Here is a 23482-nt window from a genome sequence, read left to right on the forward strand (position 1 = left end):
CTGTGGCTGCGACACGGTTACACACCCACTGTGATTTACGCACCCGCTGTGCCTGCATACCTGGTGGCCTTGTGCCAGGCATAGGAGCCTGCCTTTTCCAGTGCCTGGGGACACCTGATGGAGCACGATCAAACTGGGAATAGCAAACTGGCCCTTCCCAGCTTTCGAGGACCTCATGTAGACCTCAACGCTAGTTTCTTGGACAGCCTCTTTGTTTTCCCCCGAATCGCAGTACAGTCGCATGCACGGCTGCTCCCCCACTCCCTCCTGTATCACATTTCAGCCCGGGGGGGGGCGGGGGGGAGGAGAGCTGGGACTTTGGGGGGGAGGGGGAACCCCACGGACGGACGGGGGAACCCCACAGACTGGGGGAGGGAAACCCACGGACGGACTTCCCCTGTGGGGAAACTCGCTTTTCAAGGTGGGGGAAATGCGAGGAGCCGGCCACATCGCTGCGGGACAGAGGCGCTGGCGACCCAAAGCCCCTTTCGGGGGGTGGCCCCTGCCGAGCCCCGGTTGGGCTGCGGGTCCCGGAGAGGCAGGGTGGGGGCGGCTCGGACAAAGGGCTACCGGCGGCAGACAAAGGGGCAGCGGCGCAGCCGGGGGGAGGTTGGAGAACGGGGCGGCGGGGCCGGAGCGCAACGCCCCGGCGGCCGGAAGACAGGGCGGGGGTGAGGGGTGGGGAGAGGGGAGGAGGACCGGCTCAGCCCCGCTGAAAAGGAGGGCTCGCCCGCCCGTCGCCCCCCCGTCGCCCCCCTCACCCCCCCCACCCCTCAGCGGGTCCTGCCCCGCACCATGGCTCTGTCCTGGAGGAGCTGGCTGGCCAACGAGGGGAGCAAACACCTCTTTCTGGTAGGGGGCTGCACTCCCACCCCCCTCGCCCCCCTCGCCCCCCTCGGGGCGGGGGGGTGTCTCTCGGCGGGGCTGAGCTGCGGGGAAGGCTGGGGAGGTGGGCGCAGGGGTGCGGGGCCGGGTGGCGGGTGGCTCGGCGGGGTCCGTGGGGTGCAGGAGGTGCCGGCCGTGCGGGGGTGTCGGTGCCCGGGTGGTCGGGATGTGCTCCCGGTGCGTCCCGGTGAGAGGCTGGCAGAGGTACAGGCGTGTGCCCGGGGACAATGCGGGGCGTCCGCGTCCTGCGGGGACTCGGCACGCTTTGTAGCGCTCTTTGCTTTTTGTTGGAGATAGTTTTGGGGGAGAGGATACATCTTCTTGGAGGTCAAGTTCGTCCTGCCTTTGTCTCTTTGTTGGTATTTTTTATTCTTTGAGCCTTTAACTGCAGTATCTAACTAAAGAGCTGGAGCAGCGTTTTGTATGCGGAGGGGTTTGCCAGCTCTGGGTAGTCTTAAGTCACAAAGGTAAAGTTTTGTGAAGTTCAGTCAAAGTGAAAACTTCTCACATAGGGGCTATTCCTTTTAATACTTTTAAATATTTCCTGCTAATTGCTCGGAGTTTTTTCTCCTGTTCCGTATGTTTATGAAACTACGTGCATACGACTTTTATGAATGAAATTAACTCTGAAAAGTGTCCACATGTAACTTTCACTTACAATCTCTTGTTTCTGTTTCATTTTAGCTTTTCTGGCTCTCCCTCAATGTATGGCTCTTCTGGAAAACCTTCCTGCTCTATTATCAAGGGCTGCAGTATTATTATTTGCATCAGATGTTAGGGGTGAGTGACCCGGACATTACTTTTTGCCCTGGAAATTGGGATGCTGGGAGATGGGAAAGGGAAAGGATGCATTTGCTAATCAAGGATGACACAAACTGCCTGCTAACGCTGCAAAGCGGGGAAAGATCAAGGAGGAAGTGACTGGGATGCTGTTGACAGTTGTTTAGGAGTAGAAAGTGAGTAGCGTGGAGAAGAAAAAGAGCCAGTTGAGTGTGGGACAGCTATCCTTCCCCTGCCTTCTGGGAACCCTCCCAGTGTTCCCAGCTGCAGACAGGCTCACAGGAACACAAACATGCTCAACAGATGACTGGAGCTCAACTTTTTGTCATCAAAATGTTAGCCAAGCTTATGGGCTCGCGCTGGCAAGTCCTTCCTTATCCAGTTATTGTGATAGATATTTGCTGAAGGAATCCTTTGCTATGTCTTAGTTCTTTTCAGTGTTTGTCATCCTCACAGTTTTTGCATTCTGTGTAAATCATTGTAATCTATGTAATTTTAGTTGTGTTTTCTAACAACAAATTCTTGGAATCTGAGTGGTTTAACGAAGATTTTCCTATTTTGATTTTGCGAGGGTAATATCCACCACCACCAGAAGAATCCAAAAAAAAAAAAGATAATTTGGGAAAGTGAGATATGGGTCTGTCTTGTGAAGTTATCCACAGCTGTGCTGTTGCAGTTCTTTGAAATGACTTCTGTCCAAAGGGATAGATTAGGTGTTAACAATTTTCTGGAAAGTGCTCTAGGGTTGCTCAGAATTTGAGAATGCAGGAAAAAGTAGATAAATAACATGATGTTTTGTAACACCATGTCATACTAGGGAATGGATTTCAATGCAAAGTTGACGTGGGGCTAAAGCACGGATGATGCACATCCTAACCTGCTGTAGAGCCTCTGGGTTTTATCTTTGGTAGAGCCAGGATATATTTTTTTTCATATGGCTGGTATCATTGCCAGAGCTGATCAGCTCCATAAGCTTTTGTGAACTTGCTTGAAAGTAAGTTGACCTGATAGACTTTTCTCCTTTTTTCTTCTTATGGCTGCCTCAGATGTATCAAGAAATGAACCTTAGCAAAGGTAATGCAAAAAGGAGGGAATGAAAATAATTAAATAATTCATGATGATGACTTTATAACAGGAAAAAACATGAAAACATGTTTAATTTCACCATAATCTCTAATAGTGTTGCAGCCCAGTGCATCCATTTGTTCCTGGCAGAGCAAGTGGGTTGTTTATAAAAAGAATGTTCTTGGGTCAACATGTTGGGCCAGATTGTCAGCTGGTATCAATCAGCAAAGTTCCTCTCAATTCAGAAGACTCATGTGCCTTGTACCAGCTCATCACCTGGCCTTTTTTGGGGTTTTTTATACTTCAAAATGAAAGACACGTACACAATAATATAATGTGTATCCAGAACCCGTGAGTTGATTCAGGCAACAGATTCCTTGTCTTGGTCAGGAGATGAGAGCTTGGAGGCCATGTGTTTGAGTTTTGTCTGCAACTGTGAGAAAAAGTACCAAAGAAGCCTTAAAGTGAGGAAGAAAGTGAAAAGCTAAGTCTAAAAGATACTTTTAACCAAAGCTGTGAAACTAATTTAAATTTTTTGAAAGCATTAAAGACTGTAAAACATTGTCACAACTCACTTTTTACAATTTGACTAAATATCGTAGAAATACCGTTCCAGGATGCCAAAGTTGGCTTTCTCCCATCTCTTCATTATATTTGAATATGTGTATAAATCATACAGGTTGTTTTGCAAGGGTTGGGAAAACTGAACCCAGTTTTAGTCTCTTCAGGAGTCAGAGTAAGCACAGCCATGCTAATGCCACTGTTCCCTTCCATGGGGATTTTTGCTCCTCTTTACATTGGCTTGTTTAGCCACTGTCCACCTCATGACCGATCTCCTAACCAGTCTCCTCTCTGTTCCATACATGGATGAGTAGCTTGCAGTGTCTCTGTGTGCCATTTCTTGATGCTTGAAAATGTTGAGATTTAGATGAAAATTCTTCATTTATAATTCAACTGTTGGGTTTTTTTTTTGTCTTGAGAGGATGGACATTTTTATGGATACTGCCATGAAAACTGGTTCCTTTTCCAGCCAGTTAACAAAAAATTGGCAAAAAGTAATGGCATTTTTTTGAATTAAAAAAAAAAAAAAAGTCTTGTTTTTCAGCAAGGTCTGCTAAGGAGTTTTTTTCTCTCTTTGTACACTGCAATAGCCTAAAATCTCCTTAAGAACTTCTGCTTTTGCAACACTGAAAGATTTACCACAGGTAATTTTATTGTTTTCCAAGTAACAGGATGGAGAACAAGAAGAGTTGCTTTGGTAAATCAGATTGTGATATGAAATGAAATCTTGAACTGAATGTCCGAATAAATTCAACTCTGCCATGTTTTCATGCTACTTTTTTTCTTTCTAATGTGAAGAAGAAGGAATTCTTTCCTTCAGTGATTACTGAGGTGGTTCACTTTCCTTCAGCCTTCTGCAGAAGAAGGTGACTCAGTTTTATTCTTTGCATTCTCTGCAATCTTGATACTTAGCACAGGATTTAAAAATTTTTTAGGTACCCAACTCTTAATCTTTCAATGCCAATCTTTCTCATCCTTAATTCTACACCTATAAAAAGGCAATAATAGCATGGTGGTGTCCTGGAAGTGCAAAGAGAATAAATAAGTCAATGACACTGATGTGCTAGGAGAAGGTTAATCAGCCTATTCAACACCACAAAATTTAGTGGGTAAAGTTATGTTGTGTTAAACGTCACCACTTTGCTCAGTTTGAGTCCTATTGATGAGACCACCATAAACTCTTCAATGTGTAATCTCTGTCCTTGGAAGTTTTCAAAAACTAACTGGACAAAACCCTGAGCAAACTTGGTCTGAGTTTGGTGTTGAACCTGCTTGGAGTAGTAGGTTGGAATAGAGACATCCCAAGGTCCATTCCACCCAGAATAATTCTGTGATTATATGATTCTTGTGGTATAAGCTAACCAGAACCTAGGGGGTGTAAACCCCTTCCTTGTAGTTTTGCCTTGATTATCTGCCCTTTTGGTTACTTAATTGCTTGTCACACTGCAGATCAGAGTCTCACCACCTGAATGCATTCATCGCTGCTGGTTCAAGAACATGAGTCAACTAAAAAATATCCCAGTTTTTCATAATTTAATAAATGTAAACTTGTGGAATTATTTTGCCTAAAGAAGAGAAGTCTGTGAGGAACATAACAGGCACTGACTTCATATAAAAGATTGTGACAAAGAGGAAAGGAAGATTCTCATCTCCATCTTCATGGTAGATACTACAGGATGTACTATGTATGAATTACAGAAAGGAAGATTCATATATTACTTGATGTGACTCTAAACTCTCCATTGTTGGAGGTTCTCGGTCATAAAAATTGTCCAAATAATAAATTTCGCTCCAGACTTCAAGATTTCTCCCTTCATATTATAGCTTGGCTCTATTTTTGTTATCCAGCAAGTTTGCTTGCATTTGACCAACAAATTCAATCCTAAATTTGGTACTGGCCTTATTATAGAACTCAAATCTTGCTTTTAAGAGCATTAAATGAAATATGTGTTTCTTATTGTTTGTGTTCCCCATGAATAGAAAGAGCACTGGGCTCATTTTTTCACAGCATAAAAGGTCTCGCTTTCCCTATTCCCTCTCTAGTCCCTGCTCAAATAACTCTAATGTAGTCAAATGGATGTTAATGCAAGAGATAAGCTTCTGGGTTTCACACCAAAGTGGAGAAAATGCATTCTCACAAGGGTCTCTTTGGGAAAAGGTTGAATAACTGACAAACTGACCGAAAAGGAAAAGTGCTGCCTCACTTTTTTTATCTGTACAGTTGCTGCCTTACTGGGCAGTACTGTGCATCACATTTATGTCATCTTTATTTATGGCTTCAAATATGTTCCAGTAACTTGCATGTCTCTCCTTGCTGCTTTATTGTAATGATAAAGGTTTTGCTAATGGAGGCTAAATTCTGCTTTCATTGATCCTTATGCAGCCCTACTGCACCCACGCATCTAAGCATTGAAGGGAGCTGTGTATCTTGACTCTTTATTTTCCTTAATACACAGTTTTCCTGTTTGCCTTGTAACCAGGCTGTTTTGGGTTTGTTCTTTAGGGTGCTACATGAAGCAAAAATATTTATTAATAGGTTTATGTTGCTATGGAAGCAGGTACATATATATATATATATAACATATACGCAATTCTTTTTTTTTTTTTCTACAAGATGAGCTTTAAAGGTGAGATAAGACAATATTTGTTGAAGTCTTCCTGTATTTTACTCCCCAATACATTTTGAAACCATATATTGGATATTAGATTTCTGTGCACAGCAGTTGCAGGTAACATTCATCTCTGTGTTTATAACTGATGAACTTATGGGAATTTTGTGATACACAGTAAATTCTTTTAGCCCTCAACCTAATACTGAAATAATTTGCCGAACTATAGAGAAGCTTGTTTCCTTTGCAGCTCACAGAACATCCAATGAGAACTGACTCTTTGCTTCTTTGTCCTACTTTGCATGTTGTATGAGCGTAGCCAGGAGTCCATCCTGGTTTCTGTGGGACCGTATATCAGACAGAGATAGCTCGAGAACTTATGTTCCCACTGAATCTGTGGAGCCCTTTTCTGCTGCTATGGAGAAGGAAAATACAGTGATTGCTGTATACTTACCTGGAGAAGTTTTTAGAATACCAGCTTTGAATTTGTAGTGGGTCCAGTTCCCTACTATGTCTGCCACAGATTTGCCCTTTGAATTTGATTAATCCTTTAGTTTTTCTAGGCCTCTTTGCCCCTCCATGAAATGGGATAACAGCATGTGTGGTATTGGGTAGGCAGAGTGTAGAAGGAAGTTGTCAAACACTTGGATTTGATGTCAGCAAAGGTGGATGAAAGAGAGTGTCCAGCAGAGATTCTGGGGGTGTTTTTCCTTTTTTTCCTCTCTTTTTGACCCTACAGCAATTTTGCATGCTATTGACATGAAATACATGAAATAATGCCCTTTTTTTTTTTTTTTTTTTTAAGACAATGATAATCTTAAGAAGGAAAGAGGGTTATGTTTCTCTCATTTCTTAGCTGGTTAATATGGATATATATTCCCTTCTAGAACCAGCAAGTTGCCTCAGAGCAAAAATCTTCCTTCATTCTGCTATTGTTTAAAAATCTAACAATACACTGTTAATTTGTTACTATGCCACCCAGGCCATGCAAAGGAAGTCAAGAAAGAAACCACTTGGAAACCATTTGGAAAGAATTATTTCCATAGGGATATTTTTAGCCTTTGGATATATGTTAAGAGCAAACTTAGTACTCTGTTATTCTTCTGGGTCTTGAATGAATTGTGATTCTAAGCATTGCTAAATGTATTACTTTACCATTGTTTTCAAATTGGTCATGGGCTCATTGCAGCAATCATTGGCCAACAGTATTCCAGAACGAAACCTTAAGTGAACCATTGGTGAAACTATTTGAATCTGGAGAAGTCGTCTCCTCCTCTGTTTTGTTTTCTTTTTCTCTTCTTTTTACAGATGCTGATAGCATTGAATTAGAATTAATATAAGGGCATTCTTCCACAGTAATTGCATTATGAATGAGTACCTGATATTAGTTAAATAGTGGCATGGAAAATCACAAAGCAAAGTTGGTAGGGTAGGTTTTTCTACTCATCATAGCTGATTCGTATTCCATGTATCAGTTAAATTGTTTAGCATTTTACTTATTTCTTAGAATAAATCATTTCACTAACTTAATAATATATGGTGTATAATTAACTCTATCCTATTCAAAACTAGACTGTTTTGTTGAAGTTTTGCAAGAAGAATAGTTGTGCCTGGTAAAGGAAGTCTTGGATAACTGATATCATGCCTGGTTTATGTTTAAGCCCAAAGACAACATAAATTCTTGAGAAACTAATGGTGTATCATATAGGTCATATAATAGAAAATATTGCAATTATCAAATTGCTTTACTTATTAATTGTACTGCAACTTTTTTCAGCTTTTGGGTGATAGTCAAGAACTACAAAAATGGTTCTGTTTACTTCTGGGTTGGCATAATGTTAGTTCTCCATAATTCTTGTGCTTTTCCAATCAGGCTCATTTAATCACTGAAATACTGTAGCACATCGGCAAGCTCTCATAAAAATGCTTATATGTGTTTAATGACCATAATGTTTTTGAAGTTATTGCTTTTATGAGGTGTATAGCTCATTCTAGCTTCCCTTTAGAGGAATAATAATTAATGAAAATAGAGACAGGCTTGTATATGCAAACGGCACATTATAGAGACATTTGACTTGCCATTAAGTCCAATCATTTCAAGAGTGTTGCCATTTTATCTGATAATCCAAAAAATATTTATGATGTTCTAAAATCACTTTAAGCTACCATGGGCAAGGACAGAGAAATATTTATTACTGTTGTTCACATTTTTATTTTTTTTTAAGCATACTTTGAAGTGGACAGTGACATCAGCTTTCAATAAAATCTCAGCTCAGTTGCTGAGGTTGTGGCCATTGTAGCTGGTGCTCAGTTGTGGTCATTGCACTTGGGCTCTGGACCAGTTGGGAGAGTCCAGAGAGGAGAGGAGAGGATGATCTAAGGCCTGAAGAACATGATTTGTGAGGGAAAAGTAACAACAATAATGTCTCAATGTGCATGTGAAGAGAATGCAAAGTAGCAGAAGTAAATAGAAGCGAGGGAGCTTTTATGTAAGGAAAACAAGGACTAACATTGCATTGGAAGAAGTGGTGGAGGAGGTCTAGAGAGTGGGAAAGAACTAGGTGAAGAAGTTCATTCTAGTCTTATTTTCTATAGTTCAGTAGGTTAGAGGTGCCTTTGTTGTAACTGTCCCTCTCTGTAACTTTTGTGAGATCTGCTCCACAGACATTTGCCAGGGATCCCACATCTACATGGCAGAGAACAAGGTAGAGCATGTTTTGTGAGGTAACTGCTCCTACTTCTCACGCCCAACTTTTGGGAGAAGGTGCCCTTATGACTGCTTTGTTCTGTGGAAGCGGGTAATATCTGGTGAGGAGGTCCCCAGCGCTCAGGTCTAAATTAATAATGTAAAGTAGCCAGAAGAGAAACAGAATTTAGGTAGAGTTTGATGCTTCAGGTGGATTGAACATCTTTACCTTCTGTTTGCCTTTTAGTTTTGTGCCCAGACATACTGCCGAGAAGGTGGGATACATGGGTGTCACTAACTGTAACAGTTTTGGTGTTTTATGGAACTGAGACGCTCCTGTCATGCTGTTGTGCTTGTGATCTTGCTAGACATGCTGAAGTCCAGTTATTTTGTCTACTTTATTTTTACAAGTTAATATATTCATCCATTTCTGTGACATGTAGATATGTCTGTAAAAGACAACCAAAAGCAATTACAAATTTTTTAATTACAAGGCTTTTTAAATAATTTTTGTAAAAAGATATATTTCCAAATAAATAAAACCTTTGTTTCTCTCCAGTTTTCTTCTTCTTGATAAGAAAGATATGAATATAATAAATATTTCACTGATTTTTTTTTTGACTGAGAAGTAATAAATGTTTGGGTTTTTTTTACATAAAATTTCATTTTGAAGAAGTAATAAATCCTTAGTGATTTTTATTAGATAATTTGTACCTGTTCAAATCATTCACATACCTCTGCAGTATTTGAGTTATCTTATAATATTATAATAGTCGTTAATTAATTTGTTCGGGAGTTGAAAAACTTGGGGTTTAGAGAGCATTGTAAGAAAAATCTTTCCAGAAATCTGTTGACAGTCTAAAAAAATTTTTTATATAAGCTAGTAAAATGGTAGTTCAACCTAATAACTAGGAGAACAATGGCATTTTGCTAACTTTTTTACAAATCATAAATGAATGAGAGAATATAATAAGATTAAAAAGTACCGGGTTGTGACATTAATGTGTGCTTTGTTCATTTATTTGACAAGTGGTTTTGTTCTAATTGTGTAAGTTCCAAATATACCAGTGAAAGCATTAGTGAAATTAGATTTCATTACAGTTCCCAGCTATTGAGTAGTTAAAATGAAGAAAACCTACTTTCTTTAGGTGCAACTAAGGCACTGCGTAGTGTGAATTGATGAGGAGTTCTGTGACAATCCCATAACAGTCCTTGAAACATTATTATCATTTCAGTTTAATTGAATCAATATTTTTTTACATCTTTTTCTGGCTTGTTTACCAGAAAATCATTACACTTTACTTAAGTGGCTGTCTAGTGTCTTCATAGTATTTATCCCTCTTTCTTATTTAATTATGTCTGTTGAAGCTTTCCAGGTAATTTCTCAGTGGATGCTTGTTGTTGTCTCAGATACGTTTTGTTCCACATGGCTTTGAGTACTGATGAAGATATTGGTGCTTTCAGTAGAAAGCTGTCATTTGCTGATGTTATTGCTGACAAAATTAATTTTGAATAAGTTTTTGATGCAAATGTGAGGGCTGTTCCGCGCAGAGAACAGGGTAGCATACTCTGTGTACAGTGGGTTTTCCAGTACACATCAAACACCATGGAGCTCCACTATTCTCATGAGTCAAGAGAGCATGGGAACCATTTGGGTTCATAGCAAAAAGAGGAGGTTGAATACTGATACCTGAACCTTTGAAGTGTCTTCTCCCTGTAATCTGACTCTTGCTATATTTGTTCAGCTAGGATTGTGTGTTAGCAGAGCTTCAGCATCTGTCCTCAATCTCAACTGCTGCCTGGTCCTTCTACCCATGTGCCGTGTTCTCTTGGCCTTCCTGCGAGGATCTCAGAAGGTAAGTCCTATCCTCAGAATGCAGCAGTTGAGAAGAAGAGGGCCCTGGTCTCTGTTTAGTCTAAAAATAATAGGAAAAAATCTGTTATATCCCTGTTTGTTACACAGTATGTGCCTGCATGGTGCAAGTATCATTCAGCCTCGATTCATGACCCCTTTGAAGACAGTGCGTTGGCTGGCATTGCCTGGTTTGATTGGACCTGTTGTGAGGAGGGTTTCTTGAAGGCATTTTTCAAGCACAGGGATTTGCTGTGGAACTGTAACGAGATGAGTCTTCTCCCTCTTTCCCAACTCTAGTATAATAAAGACATCTGTGTCCTCTCTACTGCTTCCTGGGAGAATTCAGTCGAGCAAAAAGAACTTTGTCTCTGCATGACCAGAACTGTCCTACTGGAGATGACAGAACTTTAAATGAAAATACCCAACCTGATATATTCGTTATCATGAGAGAAAAAAAAGTTCTGTCAAAGCTAAGAGCGTTTGTTTTCTGTCCCAGTATTCAGTAAACAATAGTTTAGCTTGTTTGTGATTCGTCAGTTGCTTTGACAGAAATATAAGTAACGCTTTTGAGGAGCATCTGTGTTTTCTAGATGGTTGTAAATTGAACCTATGAGCTCTGTTCATCATGTGACAGTACCTATAAGATCTGATGCCTATAGATGCATATATGTATGCAAATATACCTTTCCCACTGATCCTGCTCACTAAAGAGTCAGTGATGCTGACAACAATTAGTGCTGGTACTCTTAAATTTTAAGGCCAGAAGGGCCTTTATTTGCTCTTGACATATATGTAATACTGTTCCTACTGTAATTTCTTCATTAAGACCTCAAAATTGACTTATTGACATAATCCTGCAGTTTTTAAATATAAGTACTGTGCTTGCAAGGGTGTTAAACATAGTAAAAGCTGAAGTTGGTATTAAATCACCTCCGTTGCTGTTAGTATTTTTTTTCTTTGCTTTGTTTTAGAAGAGAGATTGCTTGAATTCTTCTCTTATTAGGTTGCCAGCAGGAAAACCAGAAGGCTGCTAGATAAAAGTAAAACTTTCCATGTGACGTGTGGTGTTACAATATGCATCTTCTCAGGTGAGATCTTACTGTGCTGAGCAGCAGCTTGTTTGGGAAATGCATTAAAGCAGTATTTTGTGGTTTTTCTTATACAGTACATTTGGGGGTAGTCTTGCTCTGTGCTTCCCTGCCTTAAATTGTGAATGCTTTCTTTGATAGTTGTGGGTTTTGATTTATTTTTTCCTTTAAACACATGGGCTTACATTCTAATGCCAAGCCTTTCATTAAAATTCCAGTTTCTGAAAGGACAGGTATATGAGATCAGGTCAAAATCTGCCATTATAAGTCACCTTTGATCGTGCCTGAGGAATTTGACTGAAGAAGCAGGATGCTACAGGCTTATCTGCAGAAGAGGGAGCAGTGGAGACAAATACCATTGCACTGAAGATGAAATGTTGTTTGGTGGACATCTTTGCATGTTGTCTCCCAGCTGAAGCATTGCACTATGGAAATGGTTACTGTAGTGTTAAAAAAAAAATCTTAAAATACATACAGCTTTCTGCCTTGAATATCTGTAACTTGATTTACTTTAGAAGAATAATTCCTTAGTCCCTGATGTATCTCATGCAGGTGGTATGATTACGGCTCGGCATCTGGATAGCCACTTTCCTTTACTTCAGGGGAATTTCTATCTCTTGTTTACGGATCTCAGATTTACTCTGGGTTTTTTTCAGTCTTACATGTTGCTGCTCATCTGGTGAATGCTCTTAACTTCTCCGAGAACTACAATGAAGACTTTCCATCAATAAATGCAGCGAACTATCGTGGTGAGGTGAGCCAGCTGTCCTTTTATATTTTGCTCTTAAGTATATTATTTAAACATATGATTACTTGTACATCCAATTCTATTGTGAGATCCGTCCTATGATCCATACATTGCTCCTGATTTTGTGCACTGAAAACCCACCATTGTGTGGATGGCTGTGGATTTTATTTCTTTCTCTGGACAAAGCACGTATTAAGCACTTTGTTTAGGCCAGCAGAATTCAGACCTCTTGGATTGTGAGGTGGAGAATGCTGTCATCAAGTCCTTTCACCTTACGTCCTGTTCTCCTGCTTCTCTACAACATGCTTTAACTTCTGGGCAGCCCTGAACTGGTCAGGCAGTTAGACTAGATGATTGTTGCAGGTCCCTTCCAACTGAAATAGTCTGTTCTATTCTTCTGCTTCTTTCTGTTCCTTGGCTGGGCCCGATTGAGACGCTTCTGCTTTTTTGGAAAAATACAGTCTGCATTTGCAATATTTAGAATATAGAACTATGTGACATATACTGGTGGTAGTGAGATTTAAGAGGGATTTTGCATTTTTGAACTGCAGTGGGAACTGGAGTATATATGCTAAGAGTGGAATTAGTTATCTGCATGAACTGGGCTGGAAGCTGATTTCTAGTTATGAAATACTTTGTTCGCATGACTTCTGACTGTGGTGCAGATCTCTTTGAAGGCACACCACAGTCCTAGTCCCTCCTCCAGGTGCTTGCTTGTGCATTTGGCTCTGGAGAGATGTTTACAGATTGTAGGAGTAAAACCAGAGTCCAGGACTCTTTCTTCTTTGGGTTACAATCAAGTTCTCTCTTGTTTATATTCATTCTGGTCTCAAGTCTGCATTTCTTTTCTACCAGCTTCATTAGGAAAGATTTAGAATGACCCTGTCCCAGCTGCATCCCTTCCTGGAAAATGAGAGCTTGACTCAGCCCAGGCGCAGAAGGACCAACAACCAAGGTCTTCCACTCCCTGGGTGAATGATCTAATCACGGAGCTATTCTGTGGCAGACAGACATGCCAACACCAACTATTGTGCTGAGGTTCTGGATTGAACTCAAGTGTCTGCATGTGTTAGGAGTGGTCTAATAGACTTAGCCTCGTCAGGAGCATTAGCAGGAGCTTGCCATGGGCAAGAACGTGCCAGGGTGTGCATGGCTGCCTGTGCTAAGCAGCCTTAGGAATTTTGCAATAGAAAATGGAGATAAATAAGTTTTTAGTAAGCCTAGGATAAAAACCTCACAAATTTTAGGTACTCTAGTAGGTCTTGCACCTTTGTGGTTGATTTCCACTTAAATGTGTTTTTTAACTGTGGTGGGCAGTCTGGATGGTGCTTTCATCTTCTGTACATGGGTACACATGTTTGGATGCAGACGAGGTCAGGGAGAGTGATACTTCTTTTTTCCTGACCTGTATGAAAACTGCTCACCTCCCCTCACTGCATTTTACTGCAAGTTTAAAAAAAAAAACCAAACCGTTTTTCTCCGCAGTGAAGACAAAACCTCAGAAGGTGTAGGACTCAGGGGGAGTGAGGCAGTTTCCTGTGGCGTTGACATATCCCCTCTTCCTTTCACATGTGATGACGGACACAGGAACATCTGGCCTTGTATTGTCATCTTTGTGTTCAGTCCTGCTTCACTGGAGTCCACTGCAAATCTCTTGGTGATGTAATTGGCTGTAAAATGCTCGCTGCTGGTCTTTCATTTATATTCAAAATCTCTCTCTTCTGCTCCCCTCTGTCCTCCCAAAGGTATGAGGTAACTAAGTAAAGTTAGGCTTTCAAAAAACAATTATTTGTAAGATTATCTGGATCCTAATTTTACATAACAGATCAGAACTGTCTTCACTGGGGGAATGCGAAGGTTAAAGGTTTAGTTTATGTTGAATTTCAGTCAGTGTAAACTGCTACCAAATACCAAATCCATTCCTGCATCCAGATTTAGGGATTGCTTATGCCTTCGAGCATGTGAGCTTTATCAGCTACTTATTATTATGACATTATTCATATGGATATAAAATCATATGTATTGACTTTTTTTTTTTTTGGCCTGTCTGTTTTTCAGGACCCAAGGAAACTGCTTTTTGCTACTGGTAAGTCTGTTGCCAAACTGAATGCGAAAGTTTGCTGCTTCTCATCCTCACTCTCCAGACAAAACATTTTGATCCTGTGTTTGCATGCTCCATTTGTTGTATCTCAGCTCGGTTGAGATGTGTTATTTGTGTTAATATAACCTGGGTTTGCTTATCCAGTAGTCAGGAGGGAGGACTTACATAAGCCCTGTAGTAGGATGAGCAGCATCTTCAAAGCTGTTGTTGTACAGATGAGTCAGTGGAAAATCATCAGTTTCAAACAGGGATTCTGCATAATATTAAACCCAAATTCCTAAATGATCCAATTTCTAGAAAAAGAAACACAACAAAAAAGAGGCCGTCTTGCTTCAGCTGGTTTATTTAAGGGTTATTTTGACTTCAGAGCCATCTAAACTGTTATATGGGAATCAGGCTTCAGCACTTACAAAGAATAAATAAGCAAAAACATTTTTGGTGCAGGAATTTAGAAGGGAGCAACATTTGGGGATGGAGGGGTAGGCACAAACCCAAGCTGTAGTGCTTCACAAGCAGGCAAAGGTCCTTTCTGAGGTCGTCTCTCTTTCACTCTTGTTTAGATCAAATGCAAAAATCCCGGCTTTGTAGCATTTACGGCAAGGTCCAAAGGGATCATTCTGGACGGCAATAAATGGGGTTCCAGATCTGTCAATCCCGATACATTTACTAGAATTGGCAGTGTGTGGGAAAGGGCTTTCCAAAAACCCTAAGCAAGGTTTAGGTCAGTTGAGAGCAGGGGAAGTGAGAAAGTGAAATGACAGAAATTGAGGTGCAAGTTAACTGCTATCTAGAAATAGGTTGGATGTCTGGCAGTTAGTGGTGAAAGCTTCGAAGAAGATAATTCACAGAAGAGGGAGTTAAAGATGGGGAGGGAGAATCAAAACAAGCAGCTAGTATTATATTTAATATCTTGGATAACAGGGAAGCACTTTGGGTGAAGAATGAGTGTAGAGGCCCCATCAAATATTGTCACAGTTTCTGGGGACACTTTGAGACCTCACTAGGTGAGCACAGGATCTGCAAGGTGGAACTCCTTTTACCCTCTGACGGCCAGGAAAATACTGCATTTTCAAAAGTTTGAGCACAATGTTGCAAAAAGCAGTGATTCCAAGTCATCTTAAATGTAGAATTACTCAGATCACTCCCCATCCTAACAACAGCTAATTAACATTTATTATTTGTGCTGTGGGAGTGCCCAGATAGGGACCAAGATTTTGCTGCAATGGGAGCTGTACAAATATGCAAAAAAAGAAAGGTCTCTCCCCAACTAGATTTGCTGGCTGTTTTTTTTTTTTTGACACAGTGAAGAGAAGGAATAAGGATTTGGAAGGGTTTACAGTGTAATGGCTTTTCAGATCAATCCAGGAAAGAACCTCCTTGCTTAAGGGTGTGAGGCTCTGAGAAGAACAAGTATTCAAGATTATAGTTAGTGGAGGAAAAGAGAGACAGGGACAGGGAGGAGAGGAAACCCTAAAAATGCACTGATGAATTGGGGCAAGGTTGGCAGTGATTTCATGTTTGCAGTTTGATGGAGAAGAGAATTGAAGAACTGGATGGAAAAGGTGATCTGTGGCTTGAATGACAATGTAGGAAGCTGGATCAAGTGCTGTACTGCAATTGGATTGGAAGTATTTGTGTCAGAGGGGAGACTGATTGCACACTACCTATCAAATTAGATTAAGAAAGAAGAAATGAAGAAGGAGGCAATGGAAAGGATGCACATTTTTTATTGCAACTGCTTTTAATTGTAATCTTTCCATGAAGGAGTAAAATTAATGTTTCTTATGCAGTCCATAACAAAGCTTCCATTGATTGTAAGACCAGGAATTTTCCTACAGTTTGTAAAACTGAGATGTGATTTGGGATGTGTCAGATTTTGAGTATCAGACTTTTCAACAAGTGGATATTGGGAAGTTTATAAAAAGATAAGATTTTAAATTGTCTCTTTATTGCTAAAGAGTTGAAAATCACAATCAATAATTTAAAAAATTAGCTTGTTATCATTAGAATGTGATCTTGTAAAAGATCCTGGACCATTAAAGTCCGTGGTTTTGCCATTTACATCCATGAAAGCTGGTTGAGATGCTTGTATTCTGACACTAAACCAGCACTTATATAGCTTTGTGCTTGGTGATTGTCCTGATGACTTTGTTTAAACCCAAGCACGTGGCTTCTAGGCTGACCAGAGACTATACTTAAAAACTATTATTCTTTGAGTAATAAAACATTTTGATGTAATTCTTCATGGATTTTAGGTTCTTAGTTCTAGCTTCAGATTTTTAATTCCTGGGGTGGCAATTTTGAAGATAAAGAAGTGGTAAGATAAAGACAAAAAGAAGATAAAAAAGCTCAGAAAAAGTGGTAATTGGGATTTTTCTAATCTATCTTTAGGGTGATGGTTTACTGTACTTTATGGCCAGTATCCTACTTTAGGATAAGATGAATCATGCAGTAGAAATACTCTCCTTTGAGTTAAAAAAGAGCTGAGGGTAGACTAGTTCTGATACGAGTCTGCATTTGAGCGGATGAGTCCAGTCCTTAATGTTTTTAACCTTTCCTTCTCAAATACTGGCTGTAGATCACTCTCACAGACCTTGCTCTACGGGCAGCAATTTCAAGCATGATACAATGCCATGGAGAGTAATTTCAGGCTCTTTCTCATTCCAGGATGAAATGGGTTGGCAAACAATTGTAGTGACAGCTTGCATAGAAATTGATTTGCTTGAAATTCTGTCCCTGACCAGGTTTTTAATTGTCGTGTTCAACAGACTTTAGGGTTTGGAATAAAAAAGAGATAGGGAAAGTTGTACAGTCAGTCTTACAAATAAACAAATAGACAGGATTTGTTCTTGGTTACCTGCTTAGAGACAAATGTAGTGACCACATGATTACAGGAGCAAAGGCAGTAGGAAATTAGTGATGCATGGTGAAATACAAGGAAAAGGGCAGTTTTCTCTGGGAAGGTGGGAAATAACACAACATCTCTTCTTTCCTATCTAGTTTGATACATTATTTGTCTTCAAGAGTTAAATACATGCAAGAGTTTGGTTGAATCATGATTTCTATGTCTGATAACTTCCACTTTCTAAAAAGGCCATAGGAGACAAGTTTACCTCTTCACAATTCAAATGTAAGTTATCTCATGTCTGTTTTAGTTCCAGGTCTGACTGGAGTCATTATGGTGTTAGTATTATTCCTAATGTGTACAGCTTCTACCTATGCCATCAGGTAAGACATAATCTGATCATTATGCTGAAAAATGCCATTTGAGTAATCATGTTCTCATACTGATTAGAGGGAATGAAAAATAAATGCAATACAAGGCAAGAAGTGTTTAAATAACTGTTAAAAATACCCGTTTTCTTGCCCTTTTTTTTTTTTTTTTTGAACTATCTTGCAGGTAAATTAACAAAATGAATTTAGTATTTAAAAAATTACAAAACCTGATTAAATTGCCTTCAGAGGAAAATACTGTTTGAGGAATGTGCTCAGTTAAAAATCTAGACCTTTAAAAATGCAAATAGTTCTTTTTTTCCTGTTTGTACAGGGAGGCAATAAACTAAGCATATGGCAAGTTCTGTCCAATGCATAAATTAAGTCCACTGGAAGTAAAATAAGATGATATCTTTATCTTAATTATTTTCACCAATTAATTCTAACAACAAACTAAAAAAACAGCAACAACAAAAACAAAAAAGCAGCAATGAAGCAAACCGAAACAGAATTGTGCTACTTAAGTAGAATGTTGCTTTTTTAAAGCTCTGCTTCTGGTTGTCAGATATTTTATTTTTAATGTCAATTATAATTTTGAAACAGCAATGCAGTATTGGCTCAGAGTAGCTGTTGGGATTTCCAAAGGTTTGTCCCTCCAGTGGGTTCATATTCTGCACCAACATTACTGAACACATATTATAGTACATTTGAGTGACCGGTACCTCGGAGGATGTAGCCAAACATTGTAGCCATTTTAAGGCTTGGATTCTGCAATTGAAGTGTATAAAATAACCCTTGATTTTTGTAGAGACTGATTATGTAAAGACATCATCTCAATTCAACAAACCGTGAAGGACATTTTAATTCCATATCTTCAAACCTTAATGGTGCTCCACTGACGTGAGCTAGATATGTGCTTTTGAATGTTGTTGAACAAATGTGTCTTTCCCGAGTAACAACATTATCAGGCACTGAGTCAGGAAAGTAGTTCAGTAAATACTTTCCACCTTTTGTAGACAAAGGTACTTCCAGGGCTGAGACCTTTGTGAGATGCTGTAGGCTACAGAAGTCAGGATAAAGCTGCTGCACAAGATGTCAGACATGGCTGCACATTACATCGTCCACACAGATGGCTCCACTTGCAAAAGAAAGCTGGTTTGGGGAAGATGGAAAAATGAAACAATTACTTCACTCTGCAGCATTGAGCCAGAACAATGTCCTGTTTTCTCCAAGGCCATGATAAATTAGAAAAAAAAAGAACAACATTTAGTAATGATTGGGAAACTTAGGAAAATATATGTACTTGCAAAAATATTCTTGGAAATAATAATTTTGCAGTTCATGCAACAAAAGTTTCCATCTTTCCAAGTTACATGCTTGTTATTTCCTTCTTCAAGTGCAAGTGCTTTCCCATCGTTCTTCCATCTAGCCAGGAGAATCAAAACCCTTAAGGGATCATATGCATCTCCTGTTTCTCTCCCTCAGGCATATAGCTCAAGCTTGTCTTTGTAATGTGTTTTCCTAAGGAAACAAGCTTCTGTGTACATCTTTCTGTCCCTTTTAAATTCCTTTCCCTGTGGATTCTCACGTGCCTTATGATGGCTAAACTCATGCTATGGTCTTAGAAAAATTAATTGTAAATGTTCACTGCCTGTCAGAAACTGAGCTTTTTTTAGAAATATTTCAGAGACTATTATACTCTCTTGGATTTCAGCCCTAATCTACTCTTGCACACTGACCTGCTTAATCACTTCTTCCTTCGTGTTTTCCTCTGCATGATTATCCTGCTATTTTCATGCCTTTACTTGTTCAGTAAGCTGTGTGTGAATAAGTATTAGCAGGATTGAATTAGCTGCTAATATTTTAAAGAGGGGAGAGTGAGTGTTGTTTGAAAAATTTTCTAAATTTTTGCCATGTCATACCTGGGAATTAAACCAACATTTTTTTTGTTCAGTGGTTGGTTGTTTGTAGGGTTATGAAGTTATTAGAAAATACAATAAAACCTATGAATAAACGTTGACATTTCTGCTAACTTTCAAATTAATGTTGTTCCAGAGTATTTCCATTGAACACAAGTACTGGTGACTTTGGAAATCATATATTTAAAGGAAGATTAAAATATAAGCTGTTCCAATGCCATTTCTTTTTGTAATCAAGTATTTCAGTCTTCAATTTCATCTTCTAACTACCACATATATCTGCCTTTTCAAAAGTAGCTGTAACAGGGTTAAAAATATTTTTCTAAAACCATGCTGCTTACTGTGTCACTTTAAAGCATGGCAATCTCCCCTTACATTTCTCAGTAAGTTAACTCTTGCAGGTCTTCACCCACAAAATTCTAAAGTAGGTTAACCAAAATTAAAATTAAATATTCAACTTGATCTGAAATTTCCAAGACACTGAGTTCCTAAGCAATGCATTCATTCTGTGAATAATGTCAATTTTAAACCCTAAGAAGAAGGTAAAGAAAGTAATAAATGTTCTGAAGAACTATAAAATATACATGTAGCAGTAGGAAGATTACTGAGTGTATTAGAATATTGTATGTATCTGTAGGACACACAGTTTAAGAAGGTGTCATGGTTTGGGCCAGACTGGCCACTGAAACAGATGACAGATACAAGTAAGAAACATATAGTTATTAAAATGTTGGAAAATATGCTTTATGGTAAGACGTTCAAGGGTCTCCATCCCTTTAGTTTAAGGAGGTGAAGTTGAGAGGACTTGATTAAATTTAGGGGAACTTAATACATGTGAGGAACCAGGGTTTTATAGTAGAGATATCTGCAGGAATGCTGAAAGAAGAATAAAATGTTCAACTGGCTGGGAGCTGACATTTAGACATACTCTACACAAGAAGAGTACAGTAATTTTAATAAGTAATAATAATTAGCTGTTGAAAACAACATGTCAGAAGCTGGGATTGACTTTCCATCACTGAAATTTTGAAAAATTGGTGCATTCTGAAAAAAAATGCTCAAGATCCAATAAAAATTAATTCAGTATGCAGTTTTTGGTATTGTAGCAAGATACCAAATTAAACCAGAGCTCCAAGACCTGTTTCAGGTCTGAAGGGGTCAGTGTTATTCTCTTTGTGCCTTCTCATTGTGCTTCCATTCCCCACACCACTGTCCTTTACTTTCATCTTACTGATGTTCACTCCCACAACTCCTTACAGATCCTGCTGAGTGACTGCATGAAAATGCCTACCAGGGTGTGGGTAGTTAAAAATGGTTTGAGCAGCCTCGAGGAGAAGGCTTGTTAGTGTGGTGCTGAATGGGGGAAGGATGGCAGGATGAAGTGTGGGGGGGCGTTCAGAGCCCCCTACAGTTGCTGCCCTTAGAACTGCCTTTAGAACTGCCCTTACTTGGGTTTTATTTTGGTGGCCCTCAGAATATCAAAATTATTTTTTTTCTGTCTTGAGCAAGAAAACAGCTAAGTCCTGTATTGACAGAAACAAATGCAGTTTATGTTTCAGAGGTATTGAAGCAAGGGTAGTTAGCTCTTTATGTAAAAGGCTGTAGGAGGGGAAAAACATCTGAAAAAAATTTCGCTATGCTGGAGGAGTAGCTTCTTAAACTATGTACTCAGAATTAAGGCGGTTTCTTATTTAATAATTGTTTTGGCTTCTGAATGGGGGTAGGTTTTATGGTTTTGGAAGGGACTCTCCTAACATGCTGTGTAGTGCGAGAGGTGTGTTTGTGTGCTATGAAGTAGAATATTTTCTTAACCATTTGGTTGTTGTTGTTGTTTGGTGACTATTTTACTCAAGAAAAACCAAACAGGCTTAACAGAAAACAGTTCCAGATGAGTATTTTCTTTGGTCTTGGTTCTTTTTGCATTACCTAACAAATTACTGATGAAAGTAAGTCCTATTTGCCCTTCACCTCTCCTGATCCTCACAGCGGTAATGTTCTTCTTGTTCCTCCCAAGACCATCAGTCCTAGAGCACCACTGTATGTGGTGTCCTGCCCTGAAAATTCTCCCAACTGTCCTCTTCTTGCCTCCTCGCTCTAGTTCCCTTTCCTGCTGTATCTCCTTCCACTGCATACCCTCACAAATTTCTTTTACCTTTCCCACCACCCTTTCTGCTGCTGTCTACGCTACCTATTTGTACATTGTACCAGTAGTGACACATTAAACACTGCAGCCCTGTGTTGAGGCAGGGAGAATGGGAGGAGGCACTCACTCTAAAGAGATTTGGGTTTTGAGCATGGAGACTAAAGAACTATTCTAGCTATAAGGATCTGATGAGGACTAAGTAGGACCTATGAAAACAGTGAAGTCTCCTAATTTTGGAAGGGTTCTTCAGTTGGCTTTTACTTCTACTTTTACTTGGTTTTGTGTTGTGTTTTTTTGTTTGTTTGTGTGTTTTTGTGTTTTGTTTTTTTTTTTTTTTTGTTTTTTTGTTTTTTTTTTTTTTTTAATGTGGTTGGACTCGATGATCTCAAAGGTCCCTTCCAACCACTAAGATTCTGTGATTCTGTGATTCTGTGATTCTATGTCCATCATCTCTCTTTCTCAACTTCTTACTTCTGTGCCAGTCACCTGTTCTTCTCAACACTTAATTTTGGGCAAGTACAGTGTGCCTGAAGGAATACGTACTGGGCTTTGACTAATCTACATGACTATGTGGTATATAATGATGTCCTGTGTGCACAGATCTGCTTTTAACGAGCAGTGATTCCATCTGAGTGAAACAGCATTGAACCATGATTTATTCTTTTCAGGGTTTCAAACTATGACATCTTCTGGTATACACACAACCTTTTCTTTGTCTTCTATATGCTGCTGATGCTGCATGTTTCTGGGTAAGTAAATGGAAAACACTGTCCCTTTTCCTGAAGCACAACCAGAAAGAGCAGTTCCCTTAATTATTGCCTTTCCCAAGCTCGCTTGTGCACAGTGGGCCAACTTCTTGACAAGGTGCTATGCTCTTCAGTTTTTCAACAAGTTATTATTTAAATAATGTTCAGACTGTAGCTTGGAGAATTGTGTGTTACTACAACGAGCTAGCTCAAACTTCTTCACTTTCAAGTTTGTTCCTTGTCCATTTTACCAGATTCTACTGGGAAATCAAGAAAACAGTAGTTTCTTTTCTGCCCCCTCTTACCTGGCTGCTGAGAGGAGGATGAGAAGTAAAGTTGCTCATCCTTTTCTCTTTCCTCTCTACCTTCCATTTTAACTCCTAAGGAAAGGGAAGGAATGGCCTCCCCCTAATTATCTCTTTCACGTTGCTATGATACAAAATATACCAGGTTTTCTTGTTTTCACAAACATGAGACGAGTGTTTGTGAAATGTGCCATGAAGCTGATGGTCAGGTCTGTATCTGGCACAAACAAGCCCAGTTCCGCCGCAAGGTAAAGCAGCTTCCACAAGTTATGCTGTGTGAAAATATGGTCCATTAGTGTCTCTGAAGTTTCCTTTGTGGATGTAGGTGCAGAGACTGGTGTGGGGAAGGAAGATGTATTTGAATGAGATTTATTTCTCCATGTCACCAAACATCTACTGAAACATGGGGTGTGGGAATATCTGTGCAACACTGAGCACCACTACTTAAAGTAAACAGTGAAAGGTAATTAGGCCTAGCAAGATCCCAGTAGGAATATGTTGTGGAACAAAACAAACGCAGCTTGAGATCTGGTGAATTGAAATAATGAATTCAAAACAATTGAAATTCCTGGACGCAATTCCAGTTCTCTGTGGTTTTGGTTTTTTGTTGGGTGTTTTGTTGTTTTGTTTTTTGCTGCGGCATAGCTCTTTTTCATGGCTGGGGAAGGTGGATGTAACCTGTTCTCCCCATCCTGGAGCAGGATAAACTTTTGCTGAATTATTCTTGACAGGTGTTTGTCTAACTTCTTTAAAGCATCTGGTGACGGAGATCCTCTAA

The 23482-nt window shown here is 39.6% G+C and overlaps 1 protein-coding gene across 3 annotated transcripts in view; it reads left to right on the top strand.

Annotated features, from left to right (window-relative positions):
* Window positions 1–795: 795 nt before the first annotated feature.
* Window positions 796–23482, top strand: part of NOX4 (NADPH oxidase 4) — a 107215-nt gene continuing 84528 nt past the window's right edge. For 2 of the 3 annotated variants that reach the window (XM_074168689.1, XM_074168707.1), the window contains exons 1-8: window positions 796–852; window positions 1570–1665; window positions 10332–10442; window positions 11445–11529; window positions 12186–12283; window positions 14336–14363; window positions 17534–17606; window positions 22322–22402. In XM_074168689.1, coding sequence (XP_074024790.1) covers window positions 796–852; window positions 1570–1665; window positions 10332–10442; window positions 11445–11529; window positions 12186–12283; window positions 14336–14363; window positions 17534–17606; window positions 22322–22402 — 629 coding nt within the window. The remainder of the gene's footprint in view (window positions 853–1569; window positions 1666–10331; window positions 10443–11444; window positions 11530–12185; window positions 12284–14335; window positions 14364–17533; window positions 17607–22321; window positions 22403–23482) is intronic. The other variant, XM_074168698.1, reaches the window with a different exon arrangement.

The sequence above is a fragment of the Numenius arquata genome, chromosome 1, assembly GCF_964106895.1.
Source record: "Numenius arquata chromosome 1, bNumArq3.hap1.1, whole genome shotgun sequence".
NCBI lineage: Eukaryota > Metazoa > Chordata > Aves > Charadriiformes > Scolopacidae > Numenius > Numenius arquata.